Raw genomic sequence first — 18,020 nt, forward strand, 5'->3', positions numbered from 1 at the left:
AAGAGAAAGGTAGTCTTGGTTCTTCCTCACACTGACCTCTCCTCAAGGGCTGTTGACTTGTTCTGATGATCTCAGCAGTTTCCCGGGATGCAGGATATTCCAAGCTTTTTGTGCTTCCAAGATAAGGGGACGGATGAAAGCAGGGAGAAACCAGAGGTCCAGGAGGAAGTGCCTGCAGACGCCTGAGCTGGCCCCTCAGGAAACAGCAGTGGTGGTGTCAGTGTCCCCCGCCACCCCACTTCCATCTGGCTGGAGACGGGTATCTGGCCCAGTGGAGGCAGCAGAACACAGCACTTCTGTACTTCTTCCAGTCCAGAGACCAGGGTGCTGGTCCTTAATCCTCTGCTAACTTGCTGTGTGACCTGGGCAAGTCACTTGGCCTCTCTGGGCCTCAGTGTTTTTCTCGGTAGCAGGGGGTAGAGGTGGAGAAGAACAGTGCCTTCTTTGTAGGCATGTGTGTGAGGGATGTGACTTCACAGACTGCCGATCACTGTGCCCGCACCAAGGGAGCCATCCCCAGAACAGGGAGAGCAGTACATGATGGAAAGGCTGCAGGCCACAGTGAAAAGAGCACAGCCCCGGCGGGGAGGCCCTGACTGCCCCTGGCTCTCCACCACTCTGTGACTTTGGGCTTGGTGATGGTGGACAGGTCACTTCCCCTCTCTGAACCTCAGTTTCTCCCAGGGTAAAGAGGGCAGGAATTTCTGCCTGGCAGATTTGGCTACAAAGTGGGAGGGAGGGGGACACATTCTGTTGGGAGGCAGCCTAAGGGGCTGGCCCCTGACCCGCTTAACCCCCTCCTCCTCTGCTCTTCCAGTGGGAGCGCCTCTGGTTCCTGCTCCTCACCTTCACCTTCGGCCTCACGCTCACCTGGCTCTACTTCTGGTGGGAAGTCCACAATGACTATGATGAATTCAACTGGTGAGTGGGGGCAGTGGGCCAGGGAGGAAGGGCCCAGAGCCGGGTAGCCAGTAGCTGGGACCTGGGGGCTGGAGTTAGAGCCTGTCTCCCAGGCTGGCCCTCTGAGCTCTGCCACCAGCTCTCTGTGTGGCCCTGGGCAGGGCCTACTCCCTGGGAGCCTCTGTCCTGCCCCCCTCCAGGGCTTTGGTGAGGAGGCTGCTGTGGGACTGTAGTGGGAAGTGCCTGAGGTGTGGGTGGGGATTGTATCACAGACTGGCAAGAAAGAAGAGGAGGACACAAAGAGAGATCCATGCCCTGAGGGGAGTCCCTGGGAATTTAGGGAAGGCTTCCTGGAGGAAGAGGCATGGGAACTGGGCCTTAAAGAATGGCTGGGATTGAAACCTGGGGAACTTTAGGGGCTGGTCTTGGAGACCCCTTGGTGCTTGCATTGATGATTCAGCCTGCATTCCTGGCCTCCTGAAGAGGTGGAGGGGAGCCTAAAAGAAAAAAGGCTTACAGGAGCCAAAGCCCACTGGGGAGACACAGGACGCTCCTTCCCGGTGCTGTGACCATGGAAAATAGGGACATAAGGCTGGGCCAGGGCTCAGCCGGGGCTGGGGCCTCTGGTCACCCCCTTTGTAGACAAGAAATCTACAGCTCAGAGGTCTCTGCAGAGGAGATAGCCCCGGAGCCTAGGGCTCCTAACTCCCTTAGCCAGGCCCTGGGCAGGGCTGGCAGATGAGCTTGGGGACAGCTCAAGGTCCTTTGTGGGTACCTCAGATCCAAAGGCAGGGCTGTCTGAGCCACTTTCCTGGGTACAGGAGGGGCACCTGTTTTTTTCCTCTTCCCTATTCCATCGCCTGCCTTTTGTTAAGCAGTGGGAGGTCATGGGAGGAGGGCAAGGACCCAGGGTTCCATTGACAGATAAGGAAACAGGCCCAGGTCACACAGCCAGTTGGGGACAGAGCTGGGGCTTGGAAGCCTGGCTCCTCACTCCCCATCCATTGCTGTTCCTTCCTTTTTTTTTTTTTTTTTGGAGACGGAGTCTTGCTCTGTTGCCCAGGCTGGAGTGCAGTGGCACAATCTCAGCTCACTGCAAGCTCCGCATTCCGGGTTCATGCCATTCTCCTGCCTCAGCCTCCCGAGTTGCTGGAACTGTAGGTGCCCGCCATCACGCCCAGCTAAGTTTTTGTATTTTTAGTAGAGACGGGGTTTCACCGTGTTAGCCAGGATCGTCTCAATCTCCTGACCTCGTGATCCGCCTGCCTCGGCCTTTCAAAGTGCTGGGATTACAGGTGTGAGCCACCGCGCCTGGTCTATTCCTTCCTTTTGATCAGATGTTCAGGTCAGCGTGGCTGTGAGCAAGTCCCCGGTGCTCTCTGAGCCTCTCCTTCTGTAAATGGGATAACTCCGACCTCATCAGGTCTTTCTGAGGATGAACTGAGATGATGGACACAACAGGGCTCAAAGCTCTACCTAAACATGAGGGCTGCTTCCTGGGAGACCACATCTCTAGCTGGGAGGCAGCATGATGTTAGTATTTGGGATTTTCAGGACCCTGGGCTTCTGACAGGCTGTGGTTTAGGATTCTGTGATGATCCTGGGACTCTGTTCATGGAGCTGGGTGTCCACTTTTCCCCGCATGGCACCAGGCTGTGCCTCTGTTATTAATGAACGTAATCAAGAATATGCTGCGGTCCCACCCCTGCTCTGCGGCAGCCAAGCAAGATGAGCCGGAGCCCCGGCAGAGTCCCAGAGGTGGCCTCTGGCCTTTATTAAATGCCATAAATCAATTATTCATCTTTGCAGATGTCCAAAGCATGGGCACCATCATGAGTAAATGGGAACGTTCCCTATTGGTCCTCAACTGCAGACCCGGATAGTTCTTCCAAACTGGAAGTCTGCTGCCTAGAAGATCATCAAGTCTACCCCCATCATGTACAGATGGGGAAATGGAGGCCCAGAGAGGGGCAAGACTCATTCATGGTCACACAACCAGTTAGTGCCAAAAACATGAATTGAGGACAGACTGAAGAGACTAAGGCTTAGAGAGGTTAAGTAGCCTTTCCAATGTCACACAGCAAGAAGCAGACAGATCTGGGACAGAAACTTCAGCCTGCCTGACTGTATCATGTCCATGGAGCCACCCACTCTACCCAGAAAGTGAACTCCCTGTCACTGGGAGATTTAGGCGGAGGATGGGTTCCTGCTCTGTCGGGGAGGTGGCAAGGGGAGGCCTGCCTGGCACTTAGGGATGCCTGGAGACCTGCAGCTTCTTCAGCCTGTCACCTCAGTTTCTTGGAGTCAGTGCTGGGGTTCAGGATGCCCTGGCCCAGTCCTGATGGTCTCAAGAGTCTCTGGGAACCAGGCACAATGACTCATGCCTGTAATCTCAGCACGTTGGGAGGCCCGGCAGGCAGGTCACATGAGTCCAAGGTGTTCAAGATCAGCCTGGGCAACGTGAAAAAACCCCACGTCTACAAAAACTACAAAAAATTAGCCAGGTGTGGTGGCATATGCCTGTGGTCCCAGCTACTCAGGAGGCTGAGGTGGGAGGATTGCTTGAGCCTGGGAGGTGGAGGTTGCAGTGCAGTGAGCCGAGATCGCATTTTACCCCATTCTGTAAAATGGGAGTAACGCTGACCTCATCAGATCTCTCTGAGGATGAAATGAGATGATGAACATGAGAAGACTCAAAGCTCTACCTAAACATGAGGGCTGCTTCCTGGGACACCACATCTGTAGCTGGGAGACCACTGCACTCCAGGCTGGGCAACAGAGTGATACTCTGTCTCAAAAAAAAAAAAAGAAAAAAAAATCTCTGAGAATAATTCAATTCATATAGTAAGAGGGTGTGAGTGACAGCCGGGGATCAGCACTAGACAGGAAGGCCAGGGAGGGCCGTCTGGGCTGTTGCTGTCCTGAAGGACCTCCCTGCCAAAAGGGGTCACACTTGAGAGACAAGTGGGACCAGAACATCTTTCAGGAATAGTTATCAGGAGCAAGTCTTGCCCCTCTTCAGGCCTCAGTTTCCCAACTGTATGGTAAGGTGAGTGCCTTCAGTGATCTGCCAGGCAGTAGATTTTCCCCTGGACTCTGAGGGTGAGGGCCAGGGAGGGCAAATGCCCCATGGGGTCTTCCTGGTGTCCCTTCCCAGCTCTCTGGCAAGGTCCCAGATGACAGCAGGCTGAAGCTGCCTGGTGCTGACTCGGATTTTCTAATGACCTTGAACAAGTTGCTGCCTCTTTCAAGCCTCAGTTTCCCCCTTTGTACAAGGAGGATGTAGGTGGTTCATTCTTTGTGGAGAGCATCTAAGCACTATCTATCAGGCCCCTTAAAAAGTTCATTCCCACCAGGCACAGTGGTGTGTGCCTATAGTCCCAGGCACCAGGGAGGCTGAGACGGGAGGATCGCTTGAGCCCAGGAATTCAAGTTCACCCTGGGCAACATAGCAAGACCCTGTCTCAAAAAGAAATTCATTCTCTTTGACCCTATAATTGTATCTGTAGGAATCTATCCTCAGGAAGTAATCAAAAATACAGAAAGATATGTATAAAAATTTCATTTTTATGTTAATTTATAATAGTGAAGAATTAGAAAGTATTTCATGCCACTAGTAGGAAGCTGGTTACATATGGTACATTAATTCAGTGGAAAACCACGTGGCTGTTTTAAAAATCACATTTTCTCAGGATTTTTACTGGCATAAGTAAATGCTTGTGTTGAGAAGACAGTTGGCCAGGCATGGTGTCTCACGCCTATAATCCCAGCACTTTGAGAGGCTGAGGTAGGAGGATCACTTGAGCTCAGGAGTTTGAGATCAGCCTGGGCAACATGGCAAGACCCTGCCTCAACAAAAAATACAAAAAAAAAAAATTAGCCAGATGTGGTGGTGGGTGTCTGTGGTTCCAGCTGAGGTAGGAGGATCGCTTGAGCCCAGGAGGTCAAAGCTTCAGTGAGCCATGTCCACATCCCTACATTCCAGCCTCAGTGACAGAGACCCTGCCTCAAACAAACAAACAAAAACCAGGAGAGTTTAGAGTACTTACCATGCGTCTCACCTCACTTTATCCTCATGAGACCCCATAAAAGGCACTTTCTTATCCCCATCCTATAGGTGAGGAAACTAAGTCTCAGAGAAGTCAAGTATTATATTCGGTCAATTCTAAGACCCCCAATTTTCACATTTTAACATTGAAGTTGAGATGACAGTCACAATTGATGGCATCTTAGACTCAGTGAAGCCTGTCCTCCACAAGGTCCTGCAAGACAGTGAAAAGCAGAGAAGAAAAACTAGCCGGGCGAGGTGGCGGGCGCCTGTAGTCGCAGCTACTTGGGAGGCTGAGGCCGGAGAATGGCGTGAACCCGGGAGGCGGAGCTTGCAGTGAGCTGAGATCTGGCCACTGCACTCCAGCCTGGGTGACAGAGCAAGACTCTGTCTCAAAAAAAAAAAAAAAAAAAAGAAAAGAAAAGCAGAGAAGAGAGGGGGTTTGAATCCAGCCTGCGTGCCTCACTTCAAAGCCCGTGCTCCTGACTGTGTTGCTTTGTGCAATGGGGTCCTGGCTTTGCTGTTTATACAAACATATAGGCACAGGGGCGGGGGAACCCACAGGAGGAAGATCCAGCACAGTCTTGGGAATGATTACTTCTGGCCAATAGGATTATGGGGCATTATTTTCTCCTTTACATTTCTTGGTCCCCGGGTGGCTGCCATGAGCAGGCATGGTACAGCATCAGGCAAACGCTGAGTCTCATTGCTGGGTGGGCAGGGCCTGGTCATTGAGCCCAGCCTGTGGTCTGTGTGGAGGCTGAGACCATCTTGATTCCTGGGCCAGGCAGTGGCCTGGTGGAGGTCTGACCCCTGCCCCCTCTCCTCCTGGCAGGTACCTCTACAACCGCATGGGCTACTGGAGCGACTGGCCCGTGCCCATCCTTGTGACCACAGCTGCTGCCTTTGCGTACATCGCTGGCCTCCTGGTACGTGGGGCTGTTTCGGAGGGCAGGTGGCCCTGCTCCCAGGGGAAGGGAGACTGGGCCTGTGCTAGGCTGATAGAGGGCGCCACCCTAGTATAAAGGGGAAAGTTGTATTTGTAGGAATGTTGTATTTATAGGAATCTATCCTAAGGAAGTAATCAAAAATACAGAAAGATATGTATAAAATTTTTATTTTTATGTTAATTTGTAATAGCAACTAATCAGAAGCTATTTCATGCCACTAGTAGGAAGTTGGCTACATATGGCACATGAATTCAGATTTTGCCCAGGGCCTCTAGGGCTGCTGCACCTCTGAGGCCTGGGTCCCCCAGGGGAGGAAGTCCTCTTGCTTTTACCCATCTCTCTAGGCTGCCCCTTCCTGGAATGTTTGCCCTGGACCCAGTGAGAGCTGTCCTGGCTGAGAGGGCCCACTGCAGGCTTCCTCTTACAGGAGCCTCTGCTTTGGATTCTTGCTCCCAATATTCCACTCACTGAGATGCAGGTGGATCCCCCATGCTGGACTGGGGGCTCCTTGGGGACATACTCAAGTCTGTTTCAGAATCCCAGGGACTGGAACTCCCAAAATGTTTGATGAATGAAGTTGCGTAGTCCAAGTACAGCAGCTCCCAGTGACCTCTTAATGGGGAATCCCACAAAGGAAGAACCTAGAGGCCTGGAATCATCTGGGAGGAGGCCAGGCTCAGGCTGGCTAGTCTGGGCTGGGCTGGGGAGGGCAGGGCATTCCCATTGCCTGGAGGGAGGTTTGCTACCTCTGCCCAGGGTCAGACCCAGAGCAGCAGTGGGGAGCAGGGTGTCTGAGAAAGTGGCAAAGTCTTCCCGCCCACATGGGTCTGACAATCACCCTGTGGGCCCCTCCTCAGGTCCTGGCACTATGTCACATTGCCGTGGGGCAGCAGATGAACCTGCACTGGCTGCACAAGGTAAGGGCCGCCTCAGCTGGGGCGGGGAGAGGGCAGGGGAAGCTGGAGGTGGCAGCAGCAGAGGAAGGGCCTGGCCACCGTATCCCTTCCCGGATCACTGTTAGAATTGTTCTCATAGCTAATACTGAGCACTCACTATGTGCCAAGCACGTTTCTCACAACCTCGCCCGTCTTCACTCACTTAACGCTCACGGCAACCTTGTGATGTAGGTACTGCTATCATTCCATTTTGTGGTTGGGGAAACTGAAGTACAAAGAGGTTAATTAACTTGCCTAAGGTTCCCAGTTTAAACATGGAAGATCCAGGTTCCTGGTCCCGTAGTCATGCGATTAACCAGCAGAGCTCCACAGCTCATACCGTAGCACCCACCCTCGGGGGCCCTGCCTCGGGTCTCACCCGCCTCTTCCTTCTTTGGTGAGCTCTTTTGAAAACTGTGATCTGGCGATGGCATTCCCCAACTTAAAGCCTTTTCACCACTCCCAGGATGACCCAAACTTCCCTACCTGGCATGATCTGGCCCCTGCTCATCTCCCAACCCGTCATGGGACAGTCACCCTCAGCTTCTGCTACATGAGACATCCCATGCTCTCCCAACATGTCTGCCTCCCTCCCCTGTTTAGCACTTTGCTCTTGTCCTCCCTTTCTCTCTCAGACCCCTTCCTCAGTACCTCTCCTACATACACAGGCTTCTCTCCCGGGACTTCCTCAGCCCCTGCAGCCCCCACTGCTACATGTCTGAAGAGCTGTGTTTTTGTGTTTTTAGTATTCGTCTGGCTCCTGACCCCGACCCATCCAGTCGAGGTGCTCCTTGCAGGCCAGAGTTAACCTCCATTTCCCTGTTCCCAGTAACCCCCTCAGGGCTGGGCCCAAAGCAGACAGGCTTCACACAATTCTGGAGCCTTAACTCTCTGCCTTACGTCCGTTGCAGGCATAGTGCTGAAGTGTGTTTCTGATGCCTGGCCTTCTTGAGGCCCTGGTGGGCACAGAGTGGTACCCAGCTTAACAAGGTAGAGCCCCTCCCTCTCAGGAACATTTGGATCATCTCCCTTTCCCCAGAGCCTGGCTCCCTGTGGGCCTGCCATTTAGGAAAGGGCAGAAATGTTCAGAAACTACCATGAGCCCATGAGATGGGGCCAGAGTGACTCCAAGGGTAGGGGCTCACTTCTAGCTGGAAGACGGATGTGGAACAGGAAAGGAAGAGGGGATGGCATGAGCCTGGGTTGGGCTGTGTGGAGTGGGAGGTGCCTGTGAGCATCCAGGAAGGCACTGAGGTTGGTTTGTTACACAGGCCTGGAGCTTGGGAGTCAGACCCCAGAGACTGAAGTCTCAGAGTGGTAGGAGCCGTGAGCAGCCCCTGGTCCCTCCACCTTCCTCCTGCCCCTCACTCTACTCACAGGCCTCCTCTGGGCTTCCACTGTCCCCTCTGTGAGGGACTTTCTTCTCCTGGCCACAAAGCTGGCATTTGAAAGAACTGTACCAGCTGGCACCCTAGGTGCAGCTGGCACATGCTGTGGTCACCTTCTGGGGCCATGCCTGGCTCTCAGCAGGTAAGGTCACACCTGCTTGATCCTAGTGGAGAGACCTATAGAGCCGCTGAGCCAGCTGGAGCTGGCAGATCAATGTAGGGAAGCAGATCCCATTGTCCATGCTGGTGCCAGCTGCCAAGGTGCCTTCCTCTGCCCTCTGCCCCTCTGTGAGATCGCAGCATGAGCAGGGTCCTTCCAGGTAGAGCTGACCCAGAGCTAGGCCCGCCCCACCAGGAGGGAGTTCCCCAGAGCTCAGAGTGTTCCAGCAGGGCCTGGAAATTCTCTTGTTTCCAAGATGCTGTGATTTGATTCTAAAATTCTAAGGACAATTTATTCTTTTTTGCTTGTTTTGTTTTAATTAATTTTTGACCATGTAATACATCGACATGATTCAAAATACAGAAAGCACAAAAAAGTATGCAAAGAAAGTCTCCTCACTATCTTTCCAGACAGATTGTAAGCACATGCACATGTACATATGCATTTCTTTTTTCTTTGAACACAAACAGTCGCCTACTCCACCCTCTGTTCTGCACCTTAACAGAATTCTTGAAGCTTGTTCTTCCCTGCATTAAAGCATCCCTGTTGGTGTCCATCCCTTTCTCCTGCTCCCTGGTCTGGATATTCCCTGATTCCCTAGGCATCTAGCCAGTTCCCTGTTGATAGACCAGATCAACATCCTAGCTGCTTTCTGTCTTTTGCCAGGACGATGTGGCGGTGACCTGGGAGAGGAATTTCTGGGTGAAGAATGTGTACTTTCATCATTTTGATCTTGCCAAATGGCCTCCTTGCTAAGTGCCACCGATTCATGCTCTCTTAGCAATGGATGGTTGTTCTGTAAAAACACCCTTGCCCATAAAGCATCAGCTGACTTACTGGCTTTTGTCAGCCTGATGGGTGAAAAATGGTATCTTGCTGTAGTTTTCATTTGCATTTCCCTTCGGGTGAGTTAGATTCAGCATTTTTCACATGTTTGGTTTGAGTAACTTGTGTTTTCTTTTCTATAAAACTGTCTCTTCATATCTTTTGCCATTTTTGCCATTGCTTTTTGCTTATTCATTTGCAGGAACTCTTTATAGATGTGGGAAATTAGCCATTTGGCTAACAAACTGCAAATAATTCTTCCTAGTTTGTCATTCATCCTTTGACTTTGTTCATTGTGTTTTTACCATGGGGATATATTTTTTTTTTATTGTTACACACTTGAATCTGTCATCTCTTGATAACTCCTTGGTTTTGTGTCAGACTCAGAAAGGTCTTTCCCACTCCAAGATTATAAAAATTTCTCTATGGTGTCACTTGGTAATTATATATTTCCACGTTTTTAACATTTAATTTTTTCTCTTTTTGGAAGCTATTTTGGGGTATAGTGTGATCTTACTCTGTTCTTTTTAGATGGCTTCCCAATGTTCCCAACTCTCTCTACTGAGAATTTGTCCTTTACTCATTTGAGATGCTATTTTTATCATATACTAAATATTCTTTATGTATTCAGATCTGTTTCTGAACTTTTTGCTTATTTTCATTTATCTATCTGGTCTTATATCAGTATCACAGCACTCTAAAGACCACAGTTTTATAGTATGTTTTAATCATGAACTTTATTTTGAGAGTCCCTGGTTCCCCTGGGTCCTGAGGAGGGGAGGACAGAGATGCTCAGGACAGGGTAAGAGGGAGCCATTCACAGCAGGCTAGGTGCTGAGTAGATCTGGTGCCCATATGGGGACCAGATCTCCTGCCTCCTCCTCCCTAGTCTGCCAAAATCTCCTGTTTCCCAGAAGTCTCTCCCAGGTGAGTGTTCAAGAGAAATTGATGTACCCAGGAGGTGAGGGAGCAGGCTGAAGGGTTCTTGGGAGCTTTACAGTAAACAGGAGGCCCTTTCACTGAGATGCCCTGCTTCCTGTCCCACCTACCACCCTCTATGAGGTGCTTTGGTTACAGCTCACACCTCCCCAGCCTGCCCTGAGCACACTGCACCGCTCTTGTGTCCTCGCCTGACTCCCCTGCCTCAGTGGCAATAGCCCCCAACCCAGGACCTGCACAGAGGAGGTGTCTGTCAGGGACCCAACCTGAACCCCAGAGAGGAGCACTGGGTACCACATGGCCCCAAGGCAAGTTACTAGCTGGGCTGGGGCTTCTGCCTCCTACCAGGCCTCCATCAGCCTCTACCTGCCATCTGCTGTGTCTACTTCATCACTTCTCCTGGTGAATTCAGACTTCTCTCCATGCACTGGCCCAAGCTTTATGGTTTTTCCTGGTGTCCAGCCTCTGTCCCTCCAGCAGCAGCGTAAGGCAGGCACATTCACTGAGCGCCTCCTGTGTGTGCCAGGCACTGTGTTCACCATAACAGCAGTAACCATCATTTATCGGGTGCTGACCACATGTGTCGGGCACCTTTCACTCAGAAAATCACAATCATTTCACTCCTTACGACAACCCTTTTCCCATGATATGCTTACTTTTTTAAATGATACCACTGATACTTAGTAAGCATTTTCTTCTGACCAGCCATTGTACTAATCATTTCACTTGCATTTCCTCATTGATCTTCCCCAACCGCCTTCCAGGTAGGTACTCACTATCCCTATTTCACAGCTCTGGAAAGGTTCCTGGAGAGGATGTGGAAAGATCCCCAATAGGTAGCAGAGCCAGGATTTGACTGAAGACCGTGACTCAAGTGAGGCTCTTAACCCTGGGCCAACTGTCTGCCATTTGGACTGCAAATCCCAGAGGTCAGATACCCCTAAGAGGCCAGCCGTTGCACCTCTGCAAGGCAGGATTCCACCTTCTCTCGGGTCCCAGCACCCTGGCCAGACTCATCGAGTGAATGAAAGACTCTATTGTATCCCCTGTTCCCACCATTGCCATCACAAGCCATAGTCCCACGAGGACAGAGAACTCAAGGCCACTTTCTCAGAGGAGGACGGTGGTCTGTCTCTAGGCCTCTAGGGTGGGATTCATCCTTCTCAGTCAGATTTCAGGAGCGACGGTGGTTGCATTGTTGGGTGTCAGTGCTATTGCTGTGACTTAATGATGCAAGGTAGGGGGAGTCCCACAGACACTGAACATGCAGTGATGTTGCTGAGCGTGATGATTACCGCCAAAGCACCTGTGGAACCCAGAGATAATAACATTTTTAATTGTATTAGGGTTTGGGGAATCAGTTTTATTGCAAGTCATTTCCATTAACAGTTAGGTATTGTGATGAGACGCTCCCAGAAACCGCCCTTAACTCGCTGTGTGTAGGGCCTCCTCCCACGATGGCCACAAGGGGGCAGCTGCGCGCCGGGGTCAGCCGGGAGGAGGGGCCTGAGTGCCGAGGGCGGGGTTCTCAGGGGTTCGGAGGCGCGGCTGGGCCTCCCTGAGACTGCACAGCCCAGCGTGCTGTCAGAGAAAGCGCACACCCCCTCACCCCCTGAGATGGGCAGAAGGTGTTCGCTTCTGGTTCTGCCCCTTCGAAGCTCCGCAGCCAGCTGTTCCGCTCCCCGAACTTCGCTTCCCGTGTGTGAGATGAGGATACCCATACCTCCGCTGAACCAACCTGGGGACCACGCGAAGCACCCCCACAGGCCCAGGCACGCTTGTGCCTCTTCCCGCCCTGAGCCCTGAGCCCTGAGCCCTGAGCCCGCATGTCGCAGCCCCTCCAGCTGCTCACCTGTCTCGGCCTCACTCGCGTCTCTTGGGGGAACAGCCATCAGTTTCCAGGCTGATGGGCTGGAATGAAAAGCCCCCAAAGGGAAACTTCATCCCAGGCGAGACTCAGCCTTCCCCGCCAGCGAGTGAAGGTCCCTGGGCAGGGAGCGGAGATGCTGGCCACCGCCCCACGCTCATCGTCTAGAAATGCCACTGTCCCTGCTCAGCGTCAGAGGGTTCTTGGCCGCTACTGCCTCTGGGAAAAGTTGCCTCGGGAGAAAGGGAGTGAGGGCCCTGCCAGCAGTGAGAATGGCTCCAGGGAGGCAGGGCAGCCGGCAGTGCTGTGGGAGGACAGGACTTTGGAGGGAGGTGGGAGACGAGTCTAGAGAAACCAGGGAGACGGAGGTGGCGGCTTTGACCCTTGCAGAGACTGGGAGCTGCGGGAGACTTTGGAGGAGAGCCACAACCTGGGCTTTAGAGAGACAGGCCTCGGGATGGGGAGGGTGGTGGGTGGAGTGAGATCCACGGCCAGGGGCGAGGGGCTGGGGGCCAAGGAGCCGAAAACCTCTGCTGAGCTTCGCGTGGTTGAAGATTTCAGGTCTCCCCTGTCCCTAGAGATCTCTGTCCCTTGGAGGTGCCACCTCATCCTCCATGAGAGCTGTGCTTTGCTTTCTTCTGGAGGCTGCAAGGAGGGTGGCCCCCATCACGGTGGACCTGGATGCTGGGAGTCTGGGAGAGGGCAGACCGTGGAGATGGGGCAAGTGGAGCTGTGTTTCACCACCCACCCCTGCCTGAAGTGCCACTGTGAGCCCAGCCCAGAGTGCCAGGCTGGGCTACACTCCAGGCTCCTGCAGTGGACCCAGGTCCTCAGCCTCCTTCCCCTAAGGCCTGGGCATGGCCTTGGCAAGTGGGTTTCCTCCTCTGCTGTGCCAAGCTGAGAACACAGGGAGGCTGGGCAGGGTGTGACTAATCTGCCTTGGGTGTGACTAATCTGCCAGGCCCAGGGAGGTATCCCTACTGAATGTTCTCCCTCCTCACAGCTCCCTCCTCCTCCTGTCCCCATCCTCCCTTTCATTTCTCACTGTCCCTTCCTCATTGGGTCTGCCGGCCTCCTCCTGCCTCAGTCTCTCCCTGCCATGTCTGTCTGCCGGTCTCTGGTTTCCTGGCAGCCCATGCCTGTCTCTTTCCTCCCTCCCCTCTGCCCTGCTCCATTGGCCTCTCCTGCTCTCCCTGTCTCTCCCTTTGGTGCCTCTCTCAGACACACTGGGAACCCTCCCACCCACTCTGAGTCTGTCTGGTGTCTCTTCCCCCTCCAGATCGGGCTGGTAGTCATCCTGGCGTCCACAGTGGTGGCCATGTCGGCCGTGGCCCAGCTGTGGGAGGACGAGTGGGAGGTGCTGCTGATCTCCCTGCAGGTGAGTGGGGAGGGGGCCTGGGTGGCTGCTCCCCCAGGACCCTCACAACAACAGCCTTTCTGTCATTTCCCTTCCTCTAGACCAAGGCCCAAAGAGGGGCAGGGAGGGGCCCAGAGTCACAGAGCAGGTCAGAACTAGGGAGGATGCCAGGGTCCTGAGGCTCCCAGTGTCCTCAGTTGGCAGATGGAGACAGGGTTGCCTGCCCATGGGTAGAAGTAGGAGGCTGGTGACACAGGGTCTGGGCAGAGCTGGGCGTCATTGGTCTCCCTTCCCTCTCCCTGCACGCAGGGCACAGCGCCATTCCTGCATGTGGGGGCCCTGGCAGCAGTCACCGTGCTCTCCTGGATTGTGGCAGGACAGTTTGCCCGCGCAGAGCGGACCTGTGAGTAGAACTGTGAAGGGCCTGCCCCTCCAATCCCTGCAGGTGCCAAGACCAGCTGGCGCTGCCATGACCTGGGCTTTCCCTGGGTGGCCTGGGGATGGGGTGGGGTCCCTGCACTCAGTGAGGGGGATCCTGCCTCAGAGTGGCCCACAGAGTCCATGGAGGGTCGCAGCTTCGGTCGGCCTCACACTGTATTCCTCCTCCATGTCTCTCTCTGCCTGCATGCATGTGTATCTGTGTGAGTTAGAGGCGGGGTTCACCTTCCCAGCAAGAATAAAGGCTGCCTCCAAGAGCACCTGGATCCTGACAGGCCGGGGGTAGAGGGGTCCAGCATTGCACCCCAACCTGCCCGGGGCTCACCAGGCAGCACTAACGGCCCCTTACCTGCAGCCTCCCAGGTGACCATTCTCTGTACCTTCTTCACCGTGGTGTTTGCCCTCTACCTGGCCCCTCTCACCATCTCTTCTCCCTGCATCATGGAGAAGAAGGACCTTGGCCCCAAGCCCGCCCTCATTGGCCACCGTGGGGCCCCCATGGTGAGTGCCATCTCAGGGTCCTAACAGCCCCATGGGGTGGGGTGCGATGGGGGAGACCTTCTTGGGAAATTGATATATGTAACAGTAGCAACCATCTGTAGCTTTTTGAGGGGAGGTGCATGGGAAGGATTGGTAAAAAGGCCGGGAGTGCTGGGATGGAAGCACATCTTGAAGCATCCTGAAGGCGTCTTCCTAAAAAGATTTCACTTTTGTCTTAAGTGCCCTGCAAAGATGCAGGAGGGTTTTAGGCCCAGGCTAGACCCAGGTGCAGGTTAGGAAGGCCCAGGAGACGGATGCTGAGTGTGGGGCCTGGGGGCTGCCACCAGGCATCAGGAGAACCCTCCAGGAGAGCTGGGAGGCAGCTCAGAGCCCACTGTGACAGTGAGTATGGCTGAACCGGCTTGAGTTGGAGAGAGAGGAAGGGGTCAAAGTCAGTGCCGCATTCTGCCACTGGGGCACCCCATGGCCCTGCAGGAGAGCTTCGGTGAGAGGGCAGGCTCCAGAGCCGTGCTGCCTGAGTTAGCATCCCGGCACAGCCCCTCACCAGCTGTGGGAGGCCCAACAGTTTCCATCTCTGTGCCTGGTTCCCTCGTCTTGTACCATGGGATTAGAGAGAGCACCTGCCGTGGGACTATGAGGAGCAGGAGGTAGCCTGTGTGCAGTGCCCAGATATGCATGTGGCGCACAGAAAGTAAGAGGTAGACACTGCTGTTACCTTGGGCAGGGCCATCTGTCTGGACCAGGGTCTCTTCCTCCATGAAAGCCTTGAACCCTGGGCTTCTCAACAGAGGCAGTACCACTCCCACCCTGCTGAGGCGGCGGGGGTGTGGGCACTTCCTGAGGGCTTGGCTTCCCAGTGTTTCAGGCTGTTGTGGGACCTCAGGGTAGTAAGGGGGCCTCACATAACTGCTTTAGAAGGAGGTGCTGGGTCTGCCAGGCTGCCACTCACTCTGGAAGTCTGGCCCCCTGCGTGTGGTGGGTGTTATTTTCTCAATAAGACTCCAGCCCCTGAGCCAGACTCCCGTGCTGACCCCAGCCCCTCCCAGAGGCAGCCAGTGGGGATCTGGATCTCGGGTCCAGTTTGGCCACATGCTGCCTGTGCATCTTGGAGGGGGTCACCAGTCCACTCTATGCCTCAAAGGTATGGATGCCCCTGCTGCTGGTTATTGTGAGGATCAGTTGGAGCCCAGCCTTCCCAGCAGGGACAGGGGAACTCTTCTGAGGGGCTCAGAATGACGGCCTCTCCTGTCTCCATGACTCAGATTACCATCTCCCGGGCTCCCTCCAGTGGCCAGGGGACACAAGTGGTATGCTGAAGCAGGAAGGTGGGTGTGTGAGGGGGCCCCAGTGAAGATGGTTTTCTTTAGTAGAAAAAGGTCAAATATATGTAGAAGTGGAGAAAAGCGTATAACAACTCACATAATGAAGAAGGATGTAATGAATCCAGTCCCATACTTACCAACATTTGGCCATTCTTGCTTCATCTGTCTGCTACTTTTTTTTCTGGGGTAGTAAAGCAAATCTTAGGCATCGCATCGTCTTACCCATAGGCACTTCAGGATATATCTGTACACATGAGGACTTTAGAAAGATACATAACCACAATGCTGTTATTACACCCAGCCAATATTAAGGATAATGATTCCTTAATATTATCTAAAATAGAATCCATGTTCAATTTCCCTTTATTGTCTCAAAAATATCTTTTTACAGTTTAGTTGTTAAAAATCAGGATCCAAATGCGGTCCACAGCATGCATCTGGTTGGTGTGTCTCTGGAGTGCCTTTTGGTCTGTAACAATCCCCCCGCTGGGCTCGGTGGCTCATGCCTATAATCCCAGCACTTTGGGAGGCCGAGGCAGGCAGATCCCCTGAGGTCAGGAGTTCCAGACCAGCCTGACCAACATGGAAAAACCCCATCTCTACTAAAAATAGAACATTAGCTGGTGTGGTGGCACATGCCTGTAATCCCAGCTACTTAGGAGACTGAGACAGGAGAATCACTTGAACCCGGGAAGCAGAGGTTGCACTGAGCTGAGATTGCACCATTGCACTCCAGCCTGGGCAACAAGAGTGAAACTCTGTCTCAAAAATAGCCCGCAACAAAATCCCTCCCTTTTTTCCCTTAGGCTGTTTATTTGTCCTGAGAAACTGAGTCATTTGTCCTGCGGGATTTTTCACATTCTGCAACTGGGTGATCATGCCCTGGAGGTAGTTTTTGAGGGGCTGGCAAGGGTCCTCTCTGTGTGTCCCTGTGCATTGCCTTGGGGGTCTCTGACTCTGGATCCACATGTCTGTGTGTGGAGGGCCCAAGTGTACATCTCTGTCTTTTTTTTTTTTTTTTGAGACGAGTCTCGGCCCCACTTCAGGCTGGAGGCTGCTGTGGCCAGGTCTCAGCTCACTGCAAGCTCCGGCCTCCCGTTCCCCTGCCCCATTCTCCTGCCTCAGCCTCCCGGAATAGTTGGGACTACAGGCACCCCCACCTCACTCGCTAGTTTTTGTATTTTATAGAGGCGTTTCACTGTGTTAGCCAGGGATGGTCCCCTGATCTCCACCTCGATCCTCCGCCTCGGCCTCCCAAAGTGCTGGGATTACAGGCTTGAGGCCACTGGCCTCGCCAACATCCTGGTCTTGAGACTGTGTGCCCCGGATTTGTTGCCCTATGTGATGGGCCTGTCCCTCTGTGCGTAGGTGTACATGTACTTTAATATTCTATTGCACTAACTCTGAAGCTAGGACTCTTTTTTAATAGTACTTTGAGTTGCTGTTTTATAAATCCAGGTCTCTTAACCATAGTGTCCTGCCCACCTGAGTAACTACCCCCCACCCCCATGCACTGCCTCCTGACAACAGAACCCCACTTGGACAGGCCTGAGGCAGGTGCAAGCTCTGAGATGGAGACTAAGAATTCACCCCAGCAACATGTATGCTTCTGGGGCCTTCCTGGAGTCCTGAGTCTGGCCAGGGAGGGCCAGGTTTCCACATCTTTCTCCAGGAGGCCAGCACCTAAGCCAGAGAGACCTTAACTGTGTCTAAAAGCTTCCAAAAAAGACTTTCCCCTTCCCAAACACTTCCTCTGCCCTGAGGGTCTTCGTAACCCCTCCCAAGCTTCTGCTTTCTGCAGCCCCAGCCCATGCAGCAGGGAGCATGGACCCCTGTCAAGTGGTCACTGGTGGAAGGCCCGGCCACAGGATATTTAGAGATGGGTGGGATTCCACTGAGTCTGTGCCTCTGTCTTCATGCCTTTATAGTCCTGCTCCCCCTGGGAGTGCCTCACACAGCCCACTGGTCTGGGAGACAGGTAACATGTCCTCCAAGAGTGCTGTGTGCCAGGGACAGGGGAAGAAAGAAACTCATTACAGAGACCCTGCTGTGTGCCCGGTCCTGGACTAGGGTCTCTGACATTTGTTATCTCACCTATGAGGTTGATAGTGTTAGCCCATTTTATAGCTAAAGAAACTGATGCCTCGGCTCTGTGTCTGGGAAGTGGAATTGCACCTTTTCAGTCTGTTCCAAAGCCCTCACCACTCCCTGGCTCCCCAGTGCTAGGCTGTGTCACAGAAGAGGGGAGTGGCTGGGGAACATCGTGGCCAGAGGGAGAGAAGGTAGGAATAGGATTGTCTTCAGTGGGAATGACTGAGATCAGCCATGGGAATCCTTCCCACCTCACCCCTTCACTGACAGGGGCGGGGATGGGGGGTGGGGTATCCTCC

At 53.4% G+C, this 18,020-nt stretch overlaps 1 protein-coding gene across 5 annotated transcripts in view; it reads left to right on the forward strand.

Moving 5' to 3' along the window:
- GDPD5 (glycerophosphodiester phosphodiesterase domain containing 5) overlaps window positions 1–18,020 on the forward strand; it is a 91,817-nt gene that overhangs the window by 63,490 nt on the left and 10,307 nt on the right. For all 5 annotated transcript variants that reach the window (XM_009186947.3, XM_017948767.2, XM_017948769.2 and 2 more), the window contains 6 exons: window positions 818–921; window positions 5,784–5,877; window positions 6,756–6,815; window positions 13,292–13,390; window positions 13,679–13,772; window positions 14,163–14,308. In XM_009186947.3, the coding sequence (XP_009185211.1) occupies window positions 818–921; window positions 5,784–5,877; window positions 6,756–6,815; window positions 13,292–13,390; window positions 13,679–13,772; window positions 14,163–14,308 (597 nt within the window). The remainder of the gene's footprint in view (window positions 1–817; window positions 922–5,783; window positions 5,878–6,755; window positions 6,816–13,291; window positions 13,391–13,678; window positions 13,773–14,162; window positions 14,309–18,020) is intronic.

This window comes from Papio anubis, chromosome 12 (genome assembly GCF_008728515.1).
Source record: "Papio anubis isolate 15944 chromosome 12, Panubis1.0, whole genome shotgun sequence".
Taxonomy (NCBI): Eukaryota; Metazoa; Chordata; class Mammalia; order Primates; family Cercopithecidae; genus Papio; species Papio anubis.